This window comes from Mobula hypostoma, chromosome X1 (assembly GCF_963921235.1).
Source record: "Mobula hypostoma chromosome X1, sMobHyp1.1, whole genome shotgun sequence".
In the NCBI taxonomy this organism is placed as follows: Eukaryota; Metazoa; Chordata; class Chondrichthyes; order Myliobatiformes; family Myliobatidae; genus Mobula; species Mobula hypostoma.
In genome coordinates, this window is record NC_086128.1 from 15,484,991 (window position 1) to 15,512,596 (window position 27,606).

The 27,606-nt window shown below is 42.3% G+C and overlaps 1 protein-coding gene across 2 annotated transcripts; it reads left to right on the forward strand.

The window, feature by feature from the left end:
* The first annotated feature begins 89 nt into the window (after window positions 1–89).
* LOC134340411 (keratin, type II cytoskeletal 8-like) lies at window positions 90–24,290 on the forward strand. Of its 2 annotated transcripts, XM_063037614.1 has the most exons (9): window positions 90–476; window positions 1,088–1,296; window positions 15,699–15,759; window positions 16,761–16,856; window positions 17,719–17,883; window positions 18,733–18,858; window positions 19,539–19,759; window positions 22,648–22,691; window positions 23,991–24,290. In XM_063037614.1, the coding sequence occupies exons 1-9, from the start codon at window positions 222–224 to the stop codon at window positions 24,134–24,136; spliced, it is 1,323 nt and encodes a 440-aa protein (XP_062893684.1). In that variant the 5' UTR covers window positions 90–221; the 3' UTR covers window positions 24,137–24,290. The 2 variants fall into 2 exon arrangements, with proteins under 2 accessions (XP_062893684.1, XP_062893685.1); XM_063037615.1 differs by lacking the exon at window positions 22,648–22,691.
* The last annotated feature ends 3,316 nt before the right edge of the window (window positions 24,291–27,606 follow it).

Sequence of the window (27,606 nt, forward strand, 5' to 3'; positions counted from 1 at the left end):
ACCCAATGACGAATGGAAATTTGTCATTGAGTCAATATCTGACCAATGAGAGAGCCGGGGTTCAATATATACCGCGTTCCAGCTAACCGGAACGCAGTACTGTACCTTCAGGGCAAACGCGGACTTAAACCGGGTCGAGACTGGTTACGAATAATCAAAGTATAACGCGCTTTGATTTTTTTTTCCTTCTCCTGCGAAGGCTTCTACGTAAAGAATCCAACATGTCCAGCCATTTCTCGTACTCCAGCAAGAAGTTTAGCAGTCAGTCTTATGTACCTAGCTCGGCAATGCAGCGGGCTAGTTCGATCCGCTCAGTCGGGTTACTGGCTGCAGCGCCGCCGCAGCGGATGGCTATCAGGCCCTTGTCACTGGAGGTGCCTCAATTCGAGGATGGTCAAGCTTTCCAGGAGCTCCGCATTCAAGAGAAAGAGCAAATCAAAGGACTTAACAACCAGTTCGCAAGCTTCATTGACAAGGTTAAAAAAAACAGCGCAATATCTAACTTACCTATAAACTGTAAAAATATATTGTAGTAACGAACAACTTCGTAGTAATTGTGTAAAAGCGCAGTATTATTACTTGGCTAGTTAATATGAAAGTTCCGATTTATATGCGATTCCTCCTAAACTTTTTAGATAGTTACTTTAAGCCTATAACTCTTCAGTACAAAGTGAAGCGACCTCTTTCCCAAACTGCGCGTAACTTCCCCGTATTTCGCAGTTTAGGTTTGGAAGGGTTGATGTGGGGAAACGACGTCCTTTCAGGGTTAATTCATTATAACCAGTGTAGTTTTGTCTTTAATCTATTTACATTCCGGTCCTAATTTTAAAAGTCTCATTCCCTGAATTTAGTAAAAAAAAATCGTAGCGTTACATGCGACTGTAATTTGCTTTACAAAGAATTGGGGTTGTTTGGTATTTAACTACTGTTTTCGTATGCCTTTTTTAAATGAACTTGTGGAATCGCAGATTTTGTGTTCTATAAAAGTACATGCTTGAATCTCCACGTTAGACTGAATGTTGGGAAAAGGAAGTGTGTTCACCTGGTGGTATTGTGGTTCTTACCCACGCACCGGCTTGTGTTTCAGGTACGAGCACTGGAACAACGCAACAAGCAGCTGGAAATGCACTGGCAGCTGCTGCAGGAGAAAGGTGTGCGCACTTCCAACATCGATAATCTGTACCAGGTTTATGCCAACAATTTGAAGCAACAGATCGACGCCCTGGCCCAGGAAAAAATGCGCCTGGGAGGCGACCTAGACAACGTGCAGGGCCTGGTGGAAGACTACAAGACAAAGTATGTGGTCAAAAGTTACAGGCATATGCTGGAATTCAGCATTTTGCGGCTAATCGCTGTTAGAAAAGCGCGCGAATTAAGGAACTGGTTTGGGGTCCATATGGAATTCAGCTAGCGAAAGAGATTAAAACATTGTCTGAAAATATAGAACAGCATTGAACAGTGCCGGTCTTAATGTCAATTTATGCAAAATGTTTGTATGATCCATTTCCCTTCACGTGTCAATCTAAACACCTCTCAAACTCTTCCAAACTGTCTGCTTTTACCTCTGGTAATCCGTTCCAGGTGCCTACTACTGTTTTTTTAAAAAAACTTGCCCCTCCCGTTTCCTTTACACCTACCTTCCCTCAATCTTAGAAGTATATTCTCTAGTGTTTTTGACATTTCTATCCTGGGTGAAGATTCCACTGGAAACGGCGTCGTGAGAATGCCCTCCATTGTAAGGCTCACTAAGCTATTAACCAGCACTAGTCCGCCCACCGGTAGCGTAGTGGTTAGCACAATGCTTTATAACACAGGCAACCCGAGATTTTGTATGTCCTACCTGTGACCATGTTGGCCATTCTAAACTGTCCCATGATTAGGCTAGGATTAAATTGAGGGACTGCTGAACAGCATAGCTCGAAGGGCTGGAATGGCCTATTCTGCACTGTATCTCAAAAAGTAAATAAATTCCTATGTTAAAGTACACAAGCAGAGACATTTATGTTGAGGTGAGTGGTATGGTGGGGTGAGTCAGGCAGTACAACTTAGTGTCCTTCACCCATGATTGCTTTGATTGCTTTGTTACCTTGCAGGTAAAATGAAACGGGTAATTAAATTGAGCACGGAGGCATTCTGTAAGGTGATCTGTAGATGGCTTTAGATGCACAATTGATTTCTTTTGCAGCTCAGGAGGTCTTGTGTGTCAGATCAAACCCAGAATTCAGCTGCATTATTTCTGGTAAAAGGTCCAGGAAGGGTGGGGTGGGGGGGGGGGGGAGTTGAGAATTTGTTGTCCCAGCAGTGAGTTGAGTTGTTACGATCAGGAATTCAATGCATGAAAAAAGTGATTTAAAAAAAAATTGTTATTGCTATTAAGAAGTTGAATTGCATCTCGATGAAAAAGGAAGTACAGGAGCAACAAATGAACTGTTAGAGAATCTCGGCAGGTCAAGCAGCATGTGTGGGAGGAAAGGAATTGCTGCCACCTCAGGTTGATTGTGTTGCCTGGGATTCCAGCTTTGCAATCTATTGTGCTTCCAAAGAAGATGCAGGCACAAGATGAAAGAGCAGGTGCAAAAAGTGAATTGGCTAGTTCAGTCAAAGGCACGCTTAGCTGAATGGCCCTGTTCCATTCCATGGCTGAAGGTCCACTGTTTGCTCAATGACATTACTGTCTTCATCAGCTAATGAACAGTAGGACTGGGCAGGGCTATCACACTGAGCTCACCGCAGTGACTGTACCATGGCAACCAAGACGTCACTGACCTGGTGGGGAGTGGGTGCTTCCTTGTTTGAGGTGGTTTCCAAATAGTTGCCAGAGCAAGGATCCCAGGGCTCAGTAGTGTTCTTTGCATTGGAACATATAATTGTCTATTTTTTGAACAAAATATTATTTTGGAAATAAAGGGAAGGGGGAATAATTTAGAAATTCAAAGAAATGGCAGCAAAATATTTTGACTTCCACAATGCAATGTGCATGATTTGAGGAGTTCTGGTAGAAAATAATCAGAAAGCAAATGTAACCAAAGCCGGAAGGAGCAAAGACATAAAAATCATTATGAATTGCTATTACAATTAATCTGGCTATTACTACAGCCACCTAAAGGATAATATTTTAAAGATTTAAAAAAGTGTACTTGAGTAAGAGATTGGAATAACCTAGCCAATCCTCCTTGCCTGCACCTTGTCATTATTGATTGATAGATCCTGTTTGTTTTGGATCAGTATAATGAACAGGTGAGCAGTATAGTAATCTCACCACAACTGGCAATATAAATTCAATATTCCTTCCTCAACTCAGTTTTTATTTCACAGCTGGCAATCATTTTTTTTTGGGATGTGGTTGAAGGCTAAAAGGAGTGCAAGACAATGGGAGAGGCAGTGTGAAGAAGTTAGCATGGGACAAGTTAGTCTTGTAACTATAAACATACTGCAGGTGAAGTTTCATGTCAGTAGCTTGCATTGTTTAATCTTTGTACCGTTAGATACAAGTCTGGGCTGGTTGATACCTTTTATGTTCTATTTTGAATCTGAAATAACTTTGCAACCATGTAATTTATGCCACCCTACTGTCTAAAGGTGCAATTAAAAAAAAATCACTACTGCCATGCAGAGGAAAAGCAAGCATATAATTTGCATAAGCAAATTATCTTGTTAACTGCCCAAATTTAATCCTCTTGAGAGTTTAAGTACATTGATCTGGGGTATACAAGCCATGAGGTTGCCATGTTCATAAGTTCATAAGCCATATGGCATGGAAACAAGCCCCTCAGGCCAACTTGTCCAAGCCAACAAGCATTGCTGACTCCATCAGGATGTTAACTTGAATTATTCTGTGTAGGCTAGGAAGGGTAAGTTTAAAGTACAACCAACCCTAATCTCAGCGAACAATTGCTGAGTTAACTTTTGTGTTGAACTTTTTTAAAACCCGTGTACCAGGATGTCATGTCATAGATACCAGTGAGGGCATAACTTGAGTTCTCCTGGGATGCTTTGTCTGGTCACATACAGAGAGGCACACTGCCAAATTCACAGGGCAGCAATTAGCCACTGGGCTGTAGTTGCAGCAAGCGAGAGAGCTTTGCTTGCTTCACTTTCGTTAATAGAAGGACCTATCAACGCGGTAAGCCAGTGACGAATCACTTGAATCAAATCAATTGCTTGTTTGATTACAGCCTGATTGTTTTATTTCTCTTTACCTGTCAACCCAAAGAGGGAGGTTAAAAGAAGCTTTTTTGATGGTTTGATCATTTTTTTAAAAAATGCTCATCTGTTTGCATATTCCTCCACTTGTTTGCTCTCCTATCTCTGTAACCTCTCCAGACAGATTAGTTTTATTTGTCACATGTACGTCAAATTGTGCAGGGAAATGTCTTTTGTGTCAGTAATCACCATGGCCCAAGGCTGTGCTGGGGGGCAGCCCACAATTGTCACCGTGCTCCCAGCGACAGCATAGCATACCCACAACTTGCTAACCCTAACCCGTACATCTTTGGAATGTGGGAGGAAACTGGAGCACCCGGAGGAAACCAGAGCTCACGGGGCCAATGTACAAACTACTTGCAGATCGTGGAGGGAGTTAAATCCCATTTGGTGATTCCTGGCGATGTAAAGCATAACACTAAATGCCATGGGAATGTACTGCCCCAAAGCTGACAACTTTCCAACATCTTTGTGCTCTTCTATTTCCACCCAATTTAATAACTTGACTGCTGGATTCTGTCTCCAGCTGCCTAGATAACAAACGCTGAGATTCTTTAACCCGATTTCTGCGCCCCCCCCCCCGTATCTTTAAATAAGTCTTTGGTCATTAAAGTCTTTCCTTTTTGGCCTGTAGAGTTTTTAGACTAGAACACTACAGCACAGTCCAGTCCAGTCCCTTCAACAATATTGTGCACACCTTTTAACCTGCACTAAGATCAATCTTTTCTTTTTTTTTTCTTTTTTTAAAATTTTTATTTTTATTGAAGGAATGACACAATACAGAATATATAATGGATTACATTTTCCTCTATTTTGCTTTAGTATCGTACCCCCAAAACAAACCTCCCGCCCTCCCCGAACATATCATGGCAGCTAATATATCTACAACACAACAATTCACAAATACAAGTACGGACATTTCACAACTGTACCCCCACACTACTTCAATACGACAGCTCATACACATCTGCAACATGTCAGATGATCCAAAATACACTCATATTTACAATTCATCAACCACCCTGTGAGGTAAATTATAAGTGTGTTAAATGGGAGGCAACTTCCTAAGTACAATCAAATGCCCTCAACTAGTAGGTAATTCCTTAAGATTCCCAAAATATGATAAGAAAGGTCCCCAATTCGAATAGAACTTTTTCACGGACCCCCTCAAAGTGAATTTAATCTTTTCTAATTTCAGAAAAAACATTACATCTTCTAACCAAGCAGCAGCAGTTGGGGGAGTGGCAGATTTCCAAACCAGCAAAATTCTCCTACGGGCCAATAGCGATGTAAATGCAATGATATCCGACTGACTTGCATTTAAACCCAAATCATCATCTGCCACACCAAATACAGCTATAAGCGGGCAAGGTCTCAGTGTCACCCCCAAAACCTCACTGATAATTTTAAAAACCAGTGCCCAATAGTCATCAAGCCGAGGGCATGACCAAAATGCATGTATTAAACCAGCCGGAGAGAAGGAACACCTGTCACAGCCAGCGTCTGTCCCAGGGTATATGTCTGCCAGTCTGGCTTTACTTAAATGTACCCTGTGTAAAACTTTGAATTGTATGAGCCCCAGTCTAGCACATGATGATGAGAAATGAACCCTATTCAATACTTTTGCCCAATATTCTTCCGCAAGATCCATACCGAGGTTGTCCTCCCACCTACTCTTAGTTTTGTTTAGATCTTGAACTCCCAAAGACATCAGCTGAGAGTATAGTTCAGAAATCAGCCCCTTATTGTTAAAGCTAAGAGTGAATTTTTCCCATAACATAGCAGGTGGTAGAACAGGAAAAGAGGGAAATTTTTCCTTGACAAAGTGGCGAATCTGCAGGTATTTTAAAAAATGATTATGCGGAAGGCCATACTTACCGCGCAGGTTATCAAAGCTATCAAATATGTTATCAGTATACAAATCCTTAATGCGCATAAGACCATTCAAACCCCATTGTCTAAAAGCTGAATCGAATGTGGAGGGAGGAAATAAATGGTTTTTATGAATGGGGCCCAAAACTGAAGCTGATATGAACTTATAGTGGCAGCGAAATTGATTAAAAATTTTGAGGGTGGAGAGCATGACCGGGTTAGATGTGAATTGAGAGGATTTCAATGGTAAGGAAGAATACACCAAAGCTGGGAGAGACGAGGAGTGGCAAGACTGTGACTCAAGCAGGCACCAGATTATATCTGGCCGGTGAAGCCAAAATAATACTTTTTGAATGTTCGATGCCCAGTAATAATGAATAAAGCTGGGAAGACCCATTCCACCTATGTCACGACCTCTTTGAAGAATGCGCTTATTAACCCTTGGGACCTTATTTTCCCAAATAAAGGAGGTTATAGCTTGATCAACTGATTTAAAAAATAACTTGGATAAGAAAACTGGGAAACACTGAAACAAATAGAGAAATCTAGGAAGTATAGTCATTTTCACTGACTGAATTCTCCCAGCTATAGTAAGGGGTAAACTGCGCCATCTCTCGAAATCAGCCTTCATTTGGCTAACCTGAGGCCTGTAGTTAGCTTCAAACAGAGATGTAAAAGAGCGAGTAATATGTATTCCTAGGTATACAAAACCATCTTGAGATAAAGGAAAGGGCAAGGATTCCTGTCGGATCTGTAGGGCCAAGTTATTAATGGGAAAGCATTTGCTTTTTTGAAAGTTCAGTTTATAGCCAGAGAAAGCTCCAAATTGACCTAATAATGACACAATAGCAGGACTACTACCTATAGGGTCGCTAACATAAAGTAAGAGGTCATCAGCATATAGGGAAACACGGTGTTCCATGTCCCCTCTTCTAACACCTTGAAATAATGTAGTTGACTTAATTGCAATAGAAAGAGGCTCAATTGCAATTGCAAAAAGAAGAGGGGACAGTGGGCAGCCTTGGCGAGTGCCACGTGTTAATGAGAAATAGTCAGATCGAAAATAATTTGTCTGTATACACGCTAAAGGCGAGTGGTATAATAGCTTAACCCAAGCTATAAATATTCTGCCAAATCCAAATTTCTCCAAAACACTAAATAAGTATACCCATTCCACTCTATCAAATGCCTTCTCCGCGTCCAAGGCGATAACAACCTCTGGACTTGGAGAATCACTCAGTGAATAAACCACATCAGCCAGTCGACGGATATTAAAAAAAGAATAGCAATTTTTAATAAAACCTGTTTGATCGTCTGAAATTATCTTGGGAAGGGGATGTTCTAAACGACATGCAAGCACTTTAGCCAAAATTTTCACATCTACATTCAAAAGTGAAATAGGGCGATATGATCCACATTGAGTCCGGTCCTTGACCTTTTTAAGAAGTAGTGAAATAGCTGCCTGTGAAAGAGAAGTGGGTAAGGAGCCATTCTCCAAAGATTCCTGAAACACTTCTAGAAGGACCGGTGTGAGCTTATCCTTAAATTTCTTATAAAATTCTATTGGATAACCATCAGGACCTGGGGACTTACCACTCTGCATAGCCATAATGGCATTATTAATCTCTTCCTGCCCAAGAGCCCGATCTAGGTTCTCCACTTCCTCTGGTTCAAGAGTTGGTATTTCCAAATTATCTAAAAAACGTTCCATATTTGTTTTATCTGAGGGGAACTCTGAGGCATACAGAGAGGAATAAAAAGTTGCAAAGATGTTATTGATCTCTTTTGGATTGCTTGTCAAGTTCTGGTGCATGTCTCTTACCTGAGGAATAAGTCGTGATGCAGCTTGACGTTTCAACTGATGAGCCATAAGCCGGCTCACCTTGTCACCATATTCATAATGGAGGCCACGTGTCTTAAGAATTAATTGTTCTGATAGGTTTGTAGATAGAAGATTAAACTTCGCTTGCAAATCAACCCGGCTTTTATATAATTCCGCAGTGGGCGCCTCAGAGTATTTTCTATCCAGGTCCCAAATAGATTTCAATAACACTTGCATTTCCTTCCTACGCTCTTTATTGGCATGTGAAGTATAAGATATTATTTGACCCCTCAAGTAAGCTTTTAAAGTTTCCCAAAGTAAAGAGTACGATACCGACTCAGTTTTGTTAGTCTCGAAGAATGTATCAATGTTAGCCGATATATAACTACAAAATTTCTCATTAGAAAGCAAAAGGGGGTTAAGTCTCCACAGAGGCCGTTCTCTAACGTTTAAAGGAAAACATAGGTCCAGTTTCACGGGCGAGTGATCAGATATAACTATAGCAGTGTATTCAATTTGTCTAATCATAGGTATCAAGGAATTATCTATAAAGACATAGTCTAGCCTGGAATAGGAGTGGTGAACATGAGAGAAGAAAGAGAATTGCCTAACTGATGGATTCAAAAATCTCCAAGGATCCATATAACCATTTTGTTGCATAAACATCGAGAAGGCCTTTGCCATACCAGAAAATGTTCCCCTAGGGCAAGACCTATCAAGCAGTGGGTCAATAGCACAGTTCAAATCTCCGGAAAAGATTAGCTTATGTGTATTCAGGTTAGGTATTAATGACAAAACCCTATATGCAAATTGGACATCGTCCCAATTAGGAGCATAAACATTTACCAAAATAACAGGTATCTGAAAGAGAGAGCCAGAGACTATAATAAAGCGACCATTAGGGTCACTGATTACATCAGATGGTGTGAACTGCATTCTTTTGGTGATTAATATTGCCACCCCCCTGGACCTACTATTAAATCTGGAATGAAAAACCTGACTAATCCATGCTTTACGAAGTCTATTATGGTCCTCCACTCTTAAATGTATCTCTTATAGAAATAGTATATCTGCTTTTAATTGTTTCAGATGAGAGAAAACTTTAGCTCTTTTAACCGGACCATTGAGCCCCTTTACATTCCAAGAAATAAACCTCACAGGGTGGCCTCCACCAGCAGCACTCACGTTAACCATATCAAAAGACACACAGGGCCTACAATCCAAAACAGTGCGAGGGCATAAATTGCACACAATAACGCACAATGAAAAGAAAGTCTGATCAATCCGTAACACATAAAAGAATAAACTGCCATGGTAATCCCCCAAAACACTCCCCCCACCACTTTACAAAAACAACAAAAAAACCCAATTAACCCCCGAAACCTAGATCTACCTCCCCAATTGAGGATGATCGCAGGCAGTACCCAACAAAAAACTTCCAAGGCGTCCCCCATACAGCCCACTTTCAATCTAATCTAGGGTGGCTCCCCTCCTTAACATTTATCCTATCACTTATACTACCTTTAATATAACATATAGGCTAAAGATGACACAGGTCAAGCAAAGCATTAAAAACAAAAAAAAAAACACACTGGGCAACTTAAACACCTGAGATACAAATCCCAAATATTTACATTTTGCTGGTTGAAAGTTTTTGTTAATCAGTTTCGGCAGCATAGCAGTTTGACCTGATCGCGTTCCACAAATTAAACTGGAAAAAATGAACGAAGAAGTGGATTGTGAAAATTAACAGTTTGCTTCAGCATGAGGCCCCTTCAATGCTGCACGAATAACCTAAAAAAAAAAGTCATTGCTCTTCTCGTTCTTCTTCTCCCCAGCGCGAATGGTAAAACTCTTTGGCTGCCTCTGGTGTATCGAAATAATGCTTTTTACCTTCATGCATGACCCGGAGCTGGGCAGGATACAAGAGGCCGAACCTGACCCCTTTCCCGTAAAGCAGGAATTTCACCTTCTTGAAAGCTGCTCGTTTTTTACCCAGCTCCGCACTAAAATCTTCATAAAAAAACACGCGGTGTCCGCGGAAATACAGCTCCTGCTTCCGTCTGTTGATGATGCGTTGCTTATCTTGAAAGGAGCGAAAGCAAACCAGGAACGTTCTTGGTCTCATTTGCTTGGCTCCAGAGACACCGGATGGTTTACGTCCGACTCGGTGAGCACGCAAAAGTACGAGAGGACTTGGGAAAAAATCTGCCCCCAGCACTTCGTCAAAAAACTCGGTCATAAATTTAACAGGGTCCGAACCTTCCAAATTTTCAGGAATGCCGACCACTCTCAAATTGGATCTCCGTGACTGATTTTCGAGGTCATCTAGCTTTCCCTTCAGAACTGCATTTTCGCTCTGCAACGCTGCAATGGCGGCTTCGGCGCTCACCAGTCGGTCACTGTAATCATTCAGGCCGTCTTCAACCTCACGAATGTGTTCGTCGTGTGTCTCGTAAGCAGACATAATTTGTTCCATGGTAGCAGTCACTGGTGATAAAGCATCTTCAAGTTCTCTTTTTAGGGCAGAATGCACCGCTTGCGTCATGTCAGTAATAAGTACTAAACGAAGCCTCTGCAAGTCATCGGGTAGGGCAGGTTCGGGTCCAGCTCCAGCAGCGTGCAACGGCGCCATTACTGTAACATTCGCCTTCTTGCTCGAGGCTTCGCTATCTTTTTCCCCAGTTTTACTTCGAAGGTACATTCTACTTGCCATTTCAATGTCCAGCTATGTCCCGCGTTGTTCACAATGGTAAATATTCAGTTATCTCGAGCATACGGCAAAGATAAACAGGTAGATTTTCAATAAAAATCGGGAGCCACACTCACACGCACCAACTCACTCCATACTCGACCCCGGAAGTCACTAAGATCAATCTAACCTCCCCTCCTACACAGCCATCCATTTTTCTATTATCCATGTGCCTATCTAAGAGTTTCTTAAATGTCTCTAATGTATCTGACTCTACCAGTATCCTTGAAAGGATGTTCCACGCACTTATCATTTCTTCAAAAAAAAATTTGCCTCTGACATCCTTCCCCTATACTTTCCTTCAATCACCTTAATTATGCCCCTAGCCATTTCCTCCCTGAGAAAATGTCTCTTGTCTTGTATTAAGTCACCTCTTATCATCCTTTGTTCCAGTGAGGAAAGTCCTAGCTTGCTCAGCCTATCCTCATAAGACATGCCCTCTAGTCCAGGCAGCAATCTGGTAAACCACCTCTGCACCCTCTGAAGCTTCCACATTCTTCCTATAATGAGGCAATCAGAACGGAGCACAATATTCCACGTGTGGTCTAACCAGGGTATTAAAGATTTGCACCATTACCTCACAGCTCCAGAACTCAATGCCCCCCCCCAAACTAATGAAGGCCAATTTTTATTGGAGTACTGCTGCTTTTACAGTAGTCTTTACTACGCTAAACATTATATAAATGGAAGTTATGTTTTTTCTGTCTTGCAAACATACCTGAAGACGTGAAGTACTTTGTATTTCCTGCTGATCTTTCACCACTAATGTGTCCCTATCCCCCCTCTACCCTTGAAAGCAGTAACTCGCACTGGGAGTGCAGCTTTTAACTCTGCTTCCTTGTCCAAGTGGCATTCTTCATACATGCATCTTGCCTGTGAGTATTGACTGACTGGGCAGGGACATCGGTGTTGTTTGATCCTGTCCCTGCCCTTTCTGTGGGTGCTCTCTTGCTCTCTACACCAGGAGCCATTGTGAAACTCTGGCTGGCTGTTCCTACCCTTGAGGTAAACTGCCACAGTCCCATTAATGGTTTGCCCAATATGAATTCCTTCTGGATGGGGACACTGTGCCTAAGTGCCAAGAGGGGTGTTTATTTGTATATCTGCAGCCAATGTTGTTAACTGTTAGTACCAGATGTGCTGCTTTCATTTCCTCTGGTAGCAAGCACCTTGATTGGTTTGCTTGCACAGTTCTTCGCTATTTTAATGGGGGCTGATATCAATTGTATTTGGACTGTATAAACGGGGACTAGAAACTTGCAAATGTTAATTGGTCACAATGCTGCATTGGTCCTCTAGCTGGCACCATCTTGGGCATGGCCTTCATGGGCAGCTGTGCCCTCTGCTTTTTTTATTTTTAGTTTGTTTTTGTGCTGTGAATGTAACTGGCAAGGCTGGTACCCTGAACTGCATCTTGAACTGAGCAGCTTCCTAGCGGGCGACCATTCCTAAAACACACTCCAGGGTCCCATGACACTATAATAAACACAGTGGCTCCACTTAGGGTTAAAAAGAAATCGCTTAGTAAAATGTCAATATGGTTAAACAATTCTGCCCACTAACTTGAGATCCTGCAGAGTAGCTGAGAGAAAATGGAGGAAAACTGGACTAGAAGTCCACTGAAATATTCTGCATGAAGAGCCAATTTTTCCAAGATCTTTAGAGAAAAGAGGCGATTCAAAAATATTATTCTCAACTATAAACTAACTGTTGAAACCTGCCCCAACCTATGCTGTCCTCAGTAAAGCATCTGCCACAAAATGTGAGAATTTATAATAATTTTATTAACAAAATTACTTCCATAGGGAGAGGGTAGGTTCAGATATTGGTAATTTCTACAGCCAAAAAAATGTAAATTTCAATATGGTTGCCAATTATTTCTGATTTGGAGCTCAATAAAATTGTAACAAAGAGTAAACTGTCTACTTGCTATCTTGATCCTGTCCCTACCACATGTCTTAAGGACTCTATTAATAGTGTTTTCAATTCTGTTAGGAAAATTATTAACACATCCCTTGAAACTAGAGTTTTTCCAGGTGTCTTAAACTGTGGCTTTAAAAGCCAAACCTTGATAGTGAAGTACTAGCTAACTACAGGCCTATATCAAATCTTCCCTTCCTGGACAAGATTCTTCGGAAAGTCACTTTCAACCAACTCAATTTTCTGAATGAGGGCATTGTTCTAGAAAAGTTTCAGTCAGGGTTTAGAGCAAACCACAGCACGGAAATGGCCCTTACTAAAATCGTCAGTGACTTTGGGCTTGGCACTAATGCCGACAGAATCTCCGTTCTAATTTTTCAAGATCTAAGTGCTGCCTTTGATACAATTAACCACAGCATTCTCCCAGATTGCCTTGAGAACTGTGGCCTCTCAGGTAGTGCCCTCAATTGGTATGGTGTATATATCTTGGAGAGAGTACCTTGGTCACAAACAAGAGAATCTGCAGATGCTGGAAATCCAAGCAACGCACGGAAAATGCACTCAGCAGGCCAGGTTGCATCTGTGGAAAAGAGTAAACAGTTGATGTTTCAGGCTGAGACCCTTCATCAGAACTGGAGAAAAACGCTGAGAAGTACAAGTAAGAAGTTGGGGGGAGGGGAGGAAGAAATACAAACTAGTAGGTGATCGGTGAAACCAGGAGGGGTGAAGTAAAGAGCTGGGAAGTCAATTGGTGAAAGAGATGCAGGGCTGGAGGAGTTGGGGGGGGGGGGGCTCCTGATAGGAGAGGACAGAAGGCAATGGGAAGGGGGAGGAGCACCAGAGAGAGATGATGGGCAGGTAAGAAGATAAGGTGAGAGAGGAAAATGGGAATGGTAGGGGAGGGTGTGTGGCATTACCAGAAGTTTGAGAAATCAATGTTCATGCCATCAGGTTAGAGGCTACCCAGATGGAATATAAGGTGCTTCTCCTCCAACCTGAGTGTGGCCTCATCACAGCAGTAATGGAGGCTAGGGACTGACGTATCAGAAAGGGAATTGGAACTAAAATGGGTGGCCACCGGGAGATCCCGTGTTTTTTTTTTTTGCTGATGGACTGAGTGTAGGTGCTTGGCGAAGCAGTCTCCCAATCTACGTTGGGTCTCACTGAAATACAGGAGGCTACACCAGGACTACCAGATACAATGGATGACCCCCCACAGACTCACAGGTGAAGTGTCTCCTCATCTGGAAGGACTGCTTGGGACCCTGAATGGTAGTGAGGGAGGAGATGCAGAGGCAGGTGGAGCACTCATTCTGCTAGCAAGAATAAGTGCCGGGAAATGAAAGCGATGCGGTTGAGGGCAGTGTTGATAGTAGGGAAACCCCTTTCTTTGAAGGAGGAAATCTTCTTCGTCCATTCATCCCTCCCCACTGATCTCCCTCCTGGCACTTGTAAGCGGAACAAGTGCTACACCTGCCTCTACACCACCTCCCTCACTACCATTCATGACTTCCAAGCATTCTTCCAGGTGATGTGACACTTCTCCTGTGAGTCTGTTGGGGTCATATACTATCTGGTGCTCCCGGTGTGGTTTCCTGTATATCGTTGAGACACGACATTGAGAGACTGCTTGCTGAGTACCTATGGTCTGTCTGCCAGAAAAAGTGGGATCTCCCGGTGGCCATCCATTTTAATTCCACTTTCCATTCCTATTCTGACATGTCAGTCCATGGACTCTTGCTGCAATGAGGCCACACTCAGGTTGGAGGAACAACACCTTGTATTCAGTCTGGGTAGCCTCCAACCTGATGGCATGAACATCGATTTCTCAAACTTCTGACAATGGCCCCGTCCCCCATTGTTCCCATTTCCTTCTCTCACCATATCATCTTACCTGTCCATCACCTCTCTCTGCTGCTCCTCCCCCTTCCCTTTCTTCCATGGCCTTCTGTCCTCTCCTATCAGATTTCCCCTTCTCCAGCCCTTATTTCTTTCACCAATCTACTTCCCAGCTCTTTACTTCACCCCTCCTGGTTTCACCTATCACCTACTACCTTGTATTTCTTCCTCCCCTCTCCCCACCTTCTTACTCTGACTTCTCATCTCTTTTTCTCTCCAGTTCCGATGAAGGGTCTCAGCCTGAAATGTTGACTGTTTACTCTTTTCCATAGATGCTTCCTGGCCTTCTGAGTTCCTCCAGCATTTTGTGTGTGTTGCTGAGAGTAGCTTGGTGTTGCTCAGGGAATCTGTCTTGGTCCCCTACTCTATTTTTGTACATGCTCCCCTTGGGAGACCTCATTAGAGAATGCCAACTGATGTCCACAGTTATGCAGATGACACACAATTGTATATCTCAGTTGAGCCTGATGATGATACCACCTTATCATCTGACTTCTGGTCTTGTTGAATGGTGGAGCAAGTGTGAGTGGCTGGGAATAGCCGATCTTCCATTTCCTCTGTTATCAATTTGTGTGTAATCACACAGGAACAGATAGGGTTACCCTTTCCACCTCTAAGATGCTTCTCTTACAGGGGGAAACTGTTGTACTGACCTTGCCAAATATATGTATTTAGGCAGTGAGTACTGGCTGGTTATTGAAACAATGGAGTTTCAGTTTGTCCACTACTTTCAACTTTCAGTGGAGCTTGGAGGATTGTAATCAGCGTAAAGATCGATGGCACTTTAAATCCCTCTCCCTTGTCCTGGGCATAATGAGGACATTTACTGGGCCTCTGTCAGTGCAAAGCTGATTCACGTAAGGAAGGAATGGGACTTGGAGCCCTGGTGTTCATGTGTTAGTGCTGAATGGAGAATATATTTATTGTGCCTCTCTGGTCAGTCAATATTCAAAGCTGGAAGCAAAGCTTCTGCATCTGTTGAACGGGCCGGGTGTAAAAGATCAGGAGTTAGAACAGAGTTTGTAAATTTAAGTATTTAATATTCATTGTAGATTAATTTAATACCAGAAGTATACAATTTTACTGAAAGGTATAGTATGGAAGATGTGTTTAAAAATTACTCTAGCACGGTTTTATTGAGAAATGCTCGATGGGTGATCAGTTTATGGACAGCCTGCATTCAGCATTTTACCTGGAATAGTTAATTGCGGCAATTATTTTGCTTTGCAGGTATGAAGATGAAATTAACATGCGCACAGAAAAAGAAAATGAATTTGTCATGATCAAGAAGGTAGGTTCATGCTAAAATTGAACCCCATTCATTTCTGCTGGGGAAGTGGTAAGGAAATGCTTGGTTTATCCCTGCTTTGTGCTTAGTTGATCTTAACCAGGGTGCTCACCACCAATTTGCCTGTGAGGGAGAAATTTCAGGAAAAAAAGATTGGCGCGTGTGCTTGTTAGCTCGGAATACAACAACATGGAACCTGTTGTAAGGGCTCTCGGCCTTGGCAGATGTCATTGTCGCTCCAGTGGGGACTTTAATGCAGTGAGAGGTGGGATTGGCATTCTAAGTCAAGCTTGCTGCTTGGCAAAGAGCTGAAATTTGGCTGTCGCATTGGCCCACCATAGACATTGAATATCCTGCCGACACTTTTCATTGACAAGCCGCGAGCTAAGATCATGCTGAAAACCTTTAAAGCAACCCAGCCCCAAACTGCTCAAGTACTGCTGTAAGTGCAAGCTTGTTCAGTGGGTGCATGTCTTGCTATACCAGGATCGAGAATGCAAATTTTGTTTTTTTTTAAATCTGGCCACTTTGCCGAACTACATAACACAGGAAAAGGCCTTTTGGCCCACAATATCTGTACCAAACATGCTGCCAAATTAAGCCAATTACTTCTGCCTGCATATGATCCATATCTCTCCATTTCCTTCACTCATGTGTCTACCTAACAGCCTCTTAAGACCCTCTGTTTACTTCCAGCACTGCCCCTGACAGCCCAATCCAGACACCTACCACTGCTCTTTTTTTAATTTGCCCTGCATATCTCCTTTGAACTCTCTCTTTTCACCTCCGCACCCCCCCCCCCCCCGCCTGATCCCTTGCCTTAAGCACACCTGAAGGTATGTAAAATGACTGGTGATCAGGAAACTGGTCTGCAGAAAAAAAAAATGGCTGGAGGATTAAAAGTAATCTTTTGGTGTTGAAACCATTCAGTCCATTTCCAATCTCAATCTGTTCCTGTGCCGTGCACGTATTTTATGCTGGTCTCTTTTGTTTTTCCCTTGTAGGATGTTGATGAAAGCTATCTCAACAAGGTGGAGTTGGAGGCGAAGCTCGAGAACCTGACTGATGAAATCAACTTCCTGAAGGAAATATTTGATGAGGTAATGACCAGATTGCATGTAAAGGGAAGATCTAGACAGTTGTTGTGAAGACTTCTGTTTTCACTGGGGGAAAAAAAAGTCCTGGAGTTGGATTAGGAAGGCATAAGAGCTAAGTATGGTTTATTCTCTCATTGGAGCATACAACATAGGAGCTTAATTACCCACTCCTGCTGCTCTTGCCTGCTCAACCTGATCTTTTTGCATTCCCCATTAACACTGTATCCAATAGTCTATTCACCTCACTCTGAATATCTAATAAATCAGCCTCTCAACCTCGCAATGGTGAATACTTCAATGATTCGCAACACTCTAATGGAAGAAATTCACCTAGGAACTTTTGTCAACCTCCTAACTTCATTACTGAAGGATCTGGCTGTAATTTGGAGTCTCTGACGACTTGTCCAAGATCTTGACCCATACTGAGATGGAACGTAGTGTGAGATCTAGTAACTTGTATGTTTACACTCAAGTCAAGACATGAGCTTATAAAGTGCTAGACCATTATTGATGGCCATACCCATTATGATCTGGATTTCAGCTATCCACATTCGTCAAATTATGTGTTTGAGCTACTACAAATGGCAGTAATCTCTAGATGCTTCCATTGTTACATTATCTAACCTATTCAATGGGTATGAATAGTTTCCATCTGTCATCTGAATACATGCAGCAGGAAATAGATCCTGCTGTACTAAATGACCTTTAAAGCAATGTTTACCAGTTAAACTTGTTGACATAATTCTGACATGGTGTACAATATAAATATAATCTTCTCATTTGTTTCGGTTTGAGCAATGGCTGTAACTGCTACACAGGGCATGGGCATTGCTCAGTTGAGCTAAATCTCCGTTTTGCCACCCAGGAAATCCATGACTTGCAAGCACAGATCAAGAACACTGCTGTCACTGTGGAAGTTGACACCAGCCGTAACCTGGACCTTGGCAATATCATCAACGAAGTCCGGGCGCAGTATGAAGGAATGGTGAACAAAATGCGCCAAGAAAACATGGTTACGTGTGAGATGAAGGTAAGAGCTCTCTTATTATTGCCAATGAGCCATCAGTTTAAAAACTTCTGGTGGAGTCCTGTGACCACCAGTGAGTCTGAATGATCTTCTAGGAAGCCACAATTAACAATGCAGATTGCCTAAACTTGGCATCCCACAAATATAAATACTCAATTCCAGAACAAGCTTGGTCTCGAAGAGGTGGTTTCTGACTATAAAATTGTGCTTTTTGCTAATAAAAGTGCAGTACAATTTCAGCTGCAATTTCCCTTCAAATCTCACAGGGCATTCTGCTTTTCTTTTGACATAGCTGTCGTTGATCCCCTTCCCAGCTTTCTCTCCATATTCCTACAGTTTCTGCTTTTGGCAGACTTATCCAATTCCCTTCTGAAAGTTATTTGAGTCTGCTTCTACCTCCCTTTTGGAAAATGCATGGCAAATCCTAGCAACTAGCTGTGGGGGAAGACACTCATCTGTTATTTTGCCTTGCTATGTGCCCTTGTGTGCCAAGAGTTTCTCCCTGTATATTGTAAAACTGAATGATCAACACTTCTCTGTGGGTGTACATTAGGAAATCTTTCAAAAAATGTATGAAATTAGATCAACTGCTAGCTGTGCATCTTTCCCCTATCCTCAAAGGCAAATTTCCCCTGTGTTTTATTTTCTGGAAACACAAAGTAGTGTGGTGTAGGACTGATGTGCCCCTAAAAGATGCATTTGAATTGAAACTCTTTTCCAGTTCATGTGTCTCTGTGTCTCTCATCAATGTTTGGCAGTAGCTGCAGCACCATTTGCTTTCATGGTTCTGATGAATTTCAGGCTGTTTGAAGAATGATAATAAGCTTTGCATTAACAATATTTCTGTTTTAGTTCAGCGATATGAAGAAGAATTCTGGAAAATGTGCAGATGAGCTCCGTGTTGTGAAGACTGAGATCACAGAAATGCAAAGACAAAATGGAAGACTAACTTCTGAAATCCAGGCTTTGAAGCAACAAGTAAGAGCATTGTAAAATGCTTGTTCTTTTTTTTTCCCCCCTCTCTGAACTGACTCCAGTTGAGAGTCCCAATTAACTTTCTACTGTTAGGGAGGGCGGACATACGACCTTCTCAATGGAGTCACAGAAACGGGTCCTTCCATCCAACTCATCTGTGCTGCCAAAATGCCTTCCATATCCCTGACCTGTCCAAATGTCCTTTAATGTAATTGTATACATTCTCATCACTTCCCCTGCTAGCTCATTCCATACATCCACGTGTGTGTGCATGTGTGAATTTGATCTTCAGATCCCCTTTAAATCTTTTGCCTCACTTTAAACCTGTTATCTCTAGTCTTCGACGAATTTACTGTAAGAGTAGGTGGAAAAGATGGTGACTATTCACTTTGTCTATATCCCTCATGATCACCACTCTGCCTCATTTGCTCCAGGGAAAACAGTCCGAGCCTATCCAGCCCAAGCTCTCCTTGTAACTCGGACTTCCAGTCCTGGCAACATCCTTGTGAATCCTTTCTGCACCTTTCCCAACTTGTTGCCATCCTTCCTATAGCTAGCTGACCAGAGGGGCACTCAAGGTCCCAAGTGCACTGTCACCAATGTCTTGTACAGCAGTAACGTGATGTCTCAACTTTTATACTCTGCTCTGACTAATAAAGTCAAGTGTGCTTTGTGTGTTACAGAAAGATGCGCTAGAGGCTGCAATTTCTGAGGCAGAAGACCGTGGAAAAAGGGCCATTATTGATGCTAAGAACCGCATTACTGAACTTCAGAATGCCATTGAGAAAAACAACCAAGAAATGATCCGCCAAGTGCGAGAGTACCAGGAGCTGATGAACACCAAGCTTGCCCTTGACATTGAAATTGCCACTTACAGGAAACTGCTTGAAGGAGAAGAGAGCAGGTTTGTACATTAACATTAATTGGGTTAAATTGCACTGAGTGATTCTCAAAGTTAAGTTTGCCATATGCACGATTGTATGTTTGCACAGGTGCAATGAAAGATAGATGTGCATTAAGGTTTTTCCTCAACTTGGGTGCTAGTTTGATGACTACCTGAGGTGAAATGCAGTTAGTGACCTGCAAATGTGTTCCAGTCTTGGGCTGTTTTCTGAGAATGTAGCAAGAGGTTACTTTGGAGGCTGATCTAGTCATCTTACTGGAATTGGTCGCTGGTGCAGCAGACATGTTGGACTGGATCTTTAGTGTTACTTGGGCATTCTAGGCAAAGGATCCAGCCCCTCAAAAAGCCTGGCTGCCCCATGTTGTATTTTTTTTGAGCTCCAAGTGGACATGTTCTTGATCTAAGCCTTTGATTATTCTGGGCTGTTCTTCACAACTGCTGAAAGGCGTGGGTATGTTTAAAATGCTGCACAAGTGTTGTAGCCCTAAAACTGTAAATGAAGTCTATACTCAGCCTGGAACATCGACTACCTATTTATTTCCTTATATGCTGCCTGCCCTGCTGAGTTCCTCCCAGAATTTTGTGTGTTGCTTTGGATTTCCAGCCTCAACAGCCTCATGTTTGTCCTATACTCCAAGTGCAGTGTTTATTAAAGTTGAATGTTTACTCATTTCCATAGATGCTGCCTGACCTGAGACCCTCCAGCATGTTGTGTGTGTTGCAATGAACCCTATTTATGATCTGGGGTGGGGGGGGGGGGCCTTTGCTCTGCAACACTTGGAGATGCACTGGTCTGTCAACTAGTTATATAATCTATAGCTCTGCATGAGACTGAATTGATTCCAAGGGGAAACAAGGGGACTAAATTCTGAATGAACATTTTGCTCTCGATGACGAGACTTGTGGATTACTTGAAGCTTCGGCAGAGTTTCTGCTCAAGGTTTCCAAAAAGAGGGGTTTTAAACTCTGTCCCCTCTATTGGACAGAACACTGGTAAAGTGCTTAATGACAAAAAAAAGTAATTCTTTGACAATCCTCTTCCTGAAAAGTATATTAAAACTATCTATGCTAACTAGCCCTTGGAATAAAGTAATATTGATTCACTAATTTGTTAATGTTTAGCACCAATGGCTACAATAAAATTAAACATGTGAAGTAAATGTCATTTGAAATGTATTTTCAGTTTGGTCATTGAGGGAATTAAATGCAGCATCTCCAAGTTTGCGGATGGCTGAATGGCCTACTCCTGCACCTATTTTCTATGTTTCTATTACCTCATCAAACAAAGTTACTCCAATTACTAAGGTAGAACCAATGGCTACAAATTTAAATTGGTTGAGAAGCAGTAGGAAATCAGTAGTAGGAAAGGGCTTGCTTGCCAGGCTGAGTTGTGGTATCTCCTCCAGAGCCTCTCCCACTACTTCACTTGGTATGTGTCAGGATTTGCCTCGTGACTGTTTGAAAAACATTAGGATTGGCTAGTCCCTGAGGCCTGACTGGGATACAACCCAGGTTACTATGGGAAGTGAAGGAAGAGATTGCTCCACCTTTGGTGATTTCTGCATCCTTGCTGGCCACAGGAGAAGTACCAAAAGATTGGAGAGTGGCACACACCTTAAAGAAAAGAAATACAATAAGGATAATCCTGGGAATTATGAACCAGTGTTTCTTGTGTCAGTGGTGGGCAAACTATTGGAGAGATTCTTAGGGACAAGATCTAAGTAATTAGCAAAGCTGTCTTATTAGGGATAGTCAGCATGGCTTTGTGAGGGGCAGGTTATGTCTCACCAGTGGTGTCTCACAGGGATTTGTTCTAGGACCCCCTGCTCTTTGTAATTTTTAAAGAAGACTTGGATGAGGAAGTAGAAGGGTGAGTTACTAAGTTTGCAGATGGTATGAAGGTTGGTGGTATTGTGGATGATGTAGAAAGTTGTTGAGGGTTACAGTGGCACATTGATAGGTTGCAAAGCTGGGCTGAGAAGTAGCAGATGAAGTTCAACCTGGACATGTGTGAATTGGTGCACTTTTGGAAGTTTTCTTACCGGTGTGAAGAAACAGACCTTGAGATCCATGTCCATAGGTCTCTCAAAGTTGCTGCACAAGTTGAATGGGTGGTTAAGAAGGCATAATGGTGTTTTGGCCTTCATTAGTCAGGAGATTGAGTTCAAGAGCCATGGGGTAATAACTCTATAACACTTGTTTTGCCACATTTGGAGTGTTATGTTCAGTTCTGCTCACCTCGTAGGAAGGATGTGGAAGCTTTAGAGTGCAGAGGAGTTTTGCCAGGATGCTGCTTGAATTGCAGAGCGTGTCTTTTGAGAATGGGTTGAGTGAGGCAAGACTTTTCTCTTCAGAGAGAAGGAAGATGAGAGGTGACTTGATAGAAATGTACAAGATAAGAGGCATAAATTGTGGACAGCCAGTGATTCTCTACCCGCCCCGCCCCAGGTGGAAATGGCTAATACAAGGGTCATAATTTTAAGGTGATTGGGGGAGAGTATGGGGAGGAGGTCAAGGTGTCAGAGGTAGGTTTTTTGTGTATTTTTTAAGAGTGCCCTGCCAGAGTTGGTGGTAAAGGCAGATACATTAGGTACACTTAAGAAACTTGGATATGCACATGAATTATAGAAAAATATAGAGGGCTATGTGGGAGGGGAAGGTTCTTGGAGTAGTTTAAAAGGTCAGCACAGCATTATGGGCCAAAGGTGCTGTACTATTCCTTTTTCACTGGACAATCAGCAGTGTTACTGGATGCCAGATGAGAGCTCCAGGCCAAGATGAAGCAATTCTAAGTATGAATAAGTGCTACATAAACTATGGGTTCCACTTTTTTTTTTATTTGCCAGTGTTTTCTTTCAAATAATAGTTACTCTTGTCTTTGATTACAGGTTGTCAAAGCCAGTGAACGTAACTTTGCACCAATCAGTAAAAAGTAAGAAAAGTGCTCATGTCTTTTTTAGTAAATCAAATCTAAATATAAGAAATTCTGAACTGCTGGAAATCTTGAGCAACATACAAAATGTTGGAGGAACTCAGCAAGTTGGGCAGCATCTAATGAGAGGAATAAACAATTGACATTTGGGGCCCAAGAGCATTCATCAGGACTCTTCATTCAGTTTTGATGAAGGATTTTTGTCTGAAACATTGAAAGTTTATTCCCCTCCACTTGACTTGATAAATTCCTCCAGCATTTTGTATGTGTTGCTCAAAAACTAATCTTGTGTACAGCAGGATATTTTAGTTGTTCACTCTTCTAGGGTCCCATGATCTCTTTGAAACTAGGCCTGGGCCAGAGTGGGCAGAGTGGGTATTCATGGGAAGGGTTATGTTGCCTTTTTTTTCCAGATAGTTTGAATCTTATTTCCTCAGAGAAAGTTGCCTTAGAGAGTCAGGATCTTATCAGATGTAGTTTGCATCCATTAGGAGGTTAAACTAAACCTGTTTAAAGAGGTGATTTTTAAAGAAACATTAGAGGAGTGAGAGGTGGAGAGTTGCATTGATGTTAGATACTTCTCATTTTCAGCACTGAGCATCACTTGCAAGCTATGCATTTATTGCCAGCTCAGATTGCCCTTGAGAAAGCAATGGTGAATTAGCACCTCGAACTGCTCAAGTGTTTAGTAGAGCCAGTCCAAGAATGTATAGGATCCAAGCAGCTGAAGACACAGTTGATAATGGTGGAACAATTGAAATAAAGGAGGCTGTAAAGCCTGGAAGAATGCAGAGATCTTGGTGGATGGTAGGAATGGAGAAGATTAGGTTCAGTGGTAGAGGTGAGACTTGGCAGGATCTGAATGCAGTGACAAATATTAATCTAGCAGAAAATGTTGTCCCCATGGCCCTACAAGAGGACAAGAGTCCTATTATGGAATCGAACTAACCCTGTTAGAATATTTCCCCCACCTTCACTTGTCCATTCTGCCCCCTTTAGGATTGTGAAATCAGAAATCCAGCTTTTTCTGTTACACTCTCTTCATGTGAACTTTGAGTAAATGATTGGTCTAATGTTCCTGATTTCAAGTAGAAGGGCACAGTCTTGACCAATCCATCTACTTTGTACAAAGGCAGGGCAGGTTCCCTTGCTGGGATAGTAGCTGATCTTGGCAGACTATTGGTGTTTATTGTTGGCCATGGGTACTGCTTAATATTCAGTTAGTAAGTTGGTAGATGTGCTTTCCAATATAATCCTTACTAATTATTTCCTTGTGATTCAATTGTCTCTGTTTAATAGACTATTCATATCCAGTAATGCATTTTGAGAGCGCAGTCCATGGTGGCCTGGAATCAAGTGGAACAGTCAAATCTCTTATTGTCAAGACAATTGAGACCAAGAATGGGAAGACACTCTCTGAGTCATCTATTCTTCAAAGAAGATGAAGTACTTGTGTTTTATTAAAAGCTGTGTCTGGTCATTTCAATAATTTTTAATGTCCTGCATTTCAAGGCCTCAATGAGTTGCGATAAGGATTTGTGAAGGATTTTTTTCCACTCCTGGGAATTAAAATGAAATAAAGCTTGATAATGCAATGCATATATGTATTCTTGGTTATTTTACAATTAATTTTCATCAGAGGTTAACCATCTTGCTGTCATGGGGTGGGGTGGGGGGGTGGGGTAGGGTGTGATGATATGAGGAAACTTGTACTTCAGTGAGTGTTCTTTTATAAATTCCCTGAAAGAAATTGTTTTCCCTGGGTGATCCACATTCCCTGGTTCTGGAGAAGACGAAACAGAAGATTGGGGAAAGTTATTTAGCAAAAGGTCAAATAGGATGAAGTTCTTTTGAACATGATAAAATGGGAATGATAGGATGGATGTAGACAAAATATTTCTATGTGTAGGAAATTAGATGAGGGTACATAAAGGAAATTCTAAAGAAACTTTATTCAAAGAGTGCTTGGAATGTGGAGGCTTGCTCCAAGCTGCAGTTGAGAAAAATAAAGGGGGAACTGGATAAATATGAAGAGAATAGAAGGACACATTTAATAGGATGGGAAAAAGATTCATGTACCTTACTTTTAACAGATGGCACAATGTGATGACACTGCATTCAATACAAAGATTTGAATCATTTTAAATTGTTTACTTGGTTTACAATTTTACCCTGATTGTGGGAAGAGAAGTCAGACAATCACTATTCAGTGATTTATATCCTTATAACCGATTGTCTTCTCCAAGGATTGTGAGTTCCAGAGATCCTCAGTGATGCCGTGTGGAGTTTAGCCATCTGGCACATAGCTCCTGGAAGGGTCGCCCATGGCAATCAGGTCAAGTGGGAGGTTCCAGACAAAGTGATCCAACCAAGACCTCAATGGTGGAGCTGGCAGACAAAGTTGATGTATTGCAACAGTAGCAAAGGGCCCCCAGTAATCTTGCATTCCAGCCGTTGGACGCTAACCCTGGTCTGTTAAAGACTACGTGGTGGCTGCCTATGCTCGTGTATCGGCCTCCCCCTATTAAAGTCATGTGCAGGTGCTCTCCATTGGGGATGCACACGAACATCCAGGATTAAGTCCCGTGGTGATAAGTATTGAAGGGGGTAGGATTGAGGTCTGGAAGCCCCTAGTCATGAGGTAAGCACCTGAGGTCCCACCAGTTGACAACCCCTTAGGAGAGCATTGCAGTTGATTCAAGTGATTGCACAGATTCTCTCATACATGGCCATCAACTCTCCCAAATTCATCTGCACCAGGGGTAACTTAGTGGCCAATTAACTGAGAAGCAACATTTGGGAGATGATGGGTGTTTTATCCTGATCGCAGTTTACATTCTGCCAAGGCAGATGTTAAGCAAGCATGCAATGTAGAGTGCCGTGGTTCTATCAAACAAGAAAAGCACTGCCTACCCCAATGCCTTTCACATCACTGCTGGGGACTTCAGTCATGCTTGCTTGAAGGAATATCTGCTCAATTATTACCTGCAGCACCTGTAGTCCCAATACACTCGACCATTGTTACACTACAATCAAGAATCTGATCGTGGTACGAATCTGGCAAGTGTGGATGGGGACAAGTTGTTTTCTGGCAAAGGTGTACTTGGTGAATGGGAGGACTTCAAAAGTGAAATTTTGAGGATGTAGTTTGCATGCTTCTGTCAGAATAAAAGGCAAGGATAACAGGTTTAGGGAACTTGGTTTTCAAGAGATATTAAGCCCTGGTTAAGAAAATGAAGGAGGTGCATAGCGGGTATAGGCAGACAGGAACAAATGAAGTTCTTGATCCTCATTTGCAAGAGAATATTTACAAAGGAAATCAGGAGGGTTAAAAGAAGGCATTTAGTTGCCTCCACAGATATATTAAAAGCAAAATGACAGCAAGGGACAAAATTGGCCCTCGAGAAGATCAGAATGGTAATCTATGTGTGGAGCAAAAGCGATGGGGGAGAGCTTAAATTGTTTCTTTTTGTATCTGTATTTACTCAGGAGACAGTCACAGAGTTTGCAGCAGCGAGGTCATGGACCCTATACAGATTATAAAGAAGGAGGTGTTTGCTCTTTTGAGGCAAATCAGGATGAATAAATCCCCAGGGCCTGACGAGGTGTTCCCTCGGACCCCGTGGGAGGCTAGTGCAGAAATTGCGGGCGCCCTAGCAGGGATTTAAATGATTCTGAGCCAGGGGTGAGGTGCCAGAGGATTGGTTGATAGCAAATGTTGTTCCGCTATTTAAGGAAGGCTCTAAGGGTAAGCCAGGAAATTACAGGCTGGTGAGACTGACATCAGTAGTGAGAAAGTTATTGGAAGGTTATTGAAAGTTAAGGGACAGGATATATGAGTATTTAGATAGACAAGGACTGATCAGGGATAGTCATGTCTCTGTGCATGGTCAGTTGTGTCTACCCAATGTTATAGAGTTTTTTGCGGAAGTTACCAGGATAGTTGATGAAGGCAAGACAGTGGATGTTGTCTACATGGACTTCAGCAAGGCCTTTGACAATGTCCCGCATGGGAGGTTAGTCAAGAAGTTTCAGTTGCTTGGCATTCAAGATGAGGTCATAAATTGGTTTAAACATTGGCTTTGCAGATGAAGTCAGAGAGTGGTTGTAGATGATTGCCTCTCTGTCTGGAGGCCTGTAACTAATGGTGTACTACACGCATCAGTGCTTTGTCAGTTATTGTTTGTCATTGATATTAATAATCTGGATAATAATGTGATAAACTGGATCAGCAAATTTGCGGATGACACCAACACTGGGGTGTAGTGGACTGCGAGAAAGATTATCAAAACATGCAGCGGGATCTGGACCAGTTGGTGAAATGGGCTGAAAAATGGCAAATGAAATTTATTGCAGGCAAGTGCGAGGTGTTGAACTTTGGGAGGACCAGCCAGGGTAGGTATTACATGGAGAGTGGTAGGGTATTGAAGAATGTGGTAGAACGGAGGGATCTTGGAATACATAAGACCATAAGACAAAGGAACAGAAGTCGGCTATTCAACCCATCGAGTCTGCTCCACCATTTTATCATGAGCTGATCCATTCTCCCATTTAGTCCCACCTCCCCGCCCTCTCACCATAACCCTTGATGCCCCGGCCACTCAGGTACCTATCAATCTCTGTCGTAAATACACCCAATGACTTGGCCTCCACTGCCACCCGTGGCAACAAATTCCATAGATTGACCACCCTCTGGCTAAAAAAATTTCTTCGCATTTCTGTTCTGAATGGGCGTCCTTCAATCCTTAAGTCATGCCCTCTCGTACTAGACTCCCCCACCACCGGAAACAACTTTGCCACATCCGCTCTGTCCACGTCTTTCAGCATTCGAAATGTTTCAATGAGGTCCCCACTCATTCTTCTAAACTCCAAGGAATACAGTCCAAGAGCGGACAAACGTTCCTCATATGTTAAC

Bases quoted from the DNA above. Each gene is read 5' to 3' on its own strand.
- LOC134340411 (XM_063037614.1), top strand. From the start codon at position 222: ATGTCCAGCCATTTCTCGTACTCCAGCAAGAAGTTTAGCAGTCAGTCT. The intron at 477-1,087 runs GTTAAAAAAAAC...CTTGTGTTTCAG, and splicing joins TCGCAAGCTTCATTGACAAG to GTACGAGCACTGGAACAACG. The intron at 15,760-16,760 runs GTAGGTTCATGC...TTTCCCTTGTAG, and splicing joins AATTTGTCATGATCAAGAAG to GATGTTGATGAAAGCTATCT.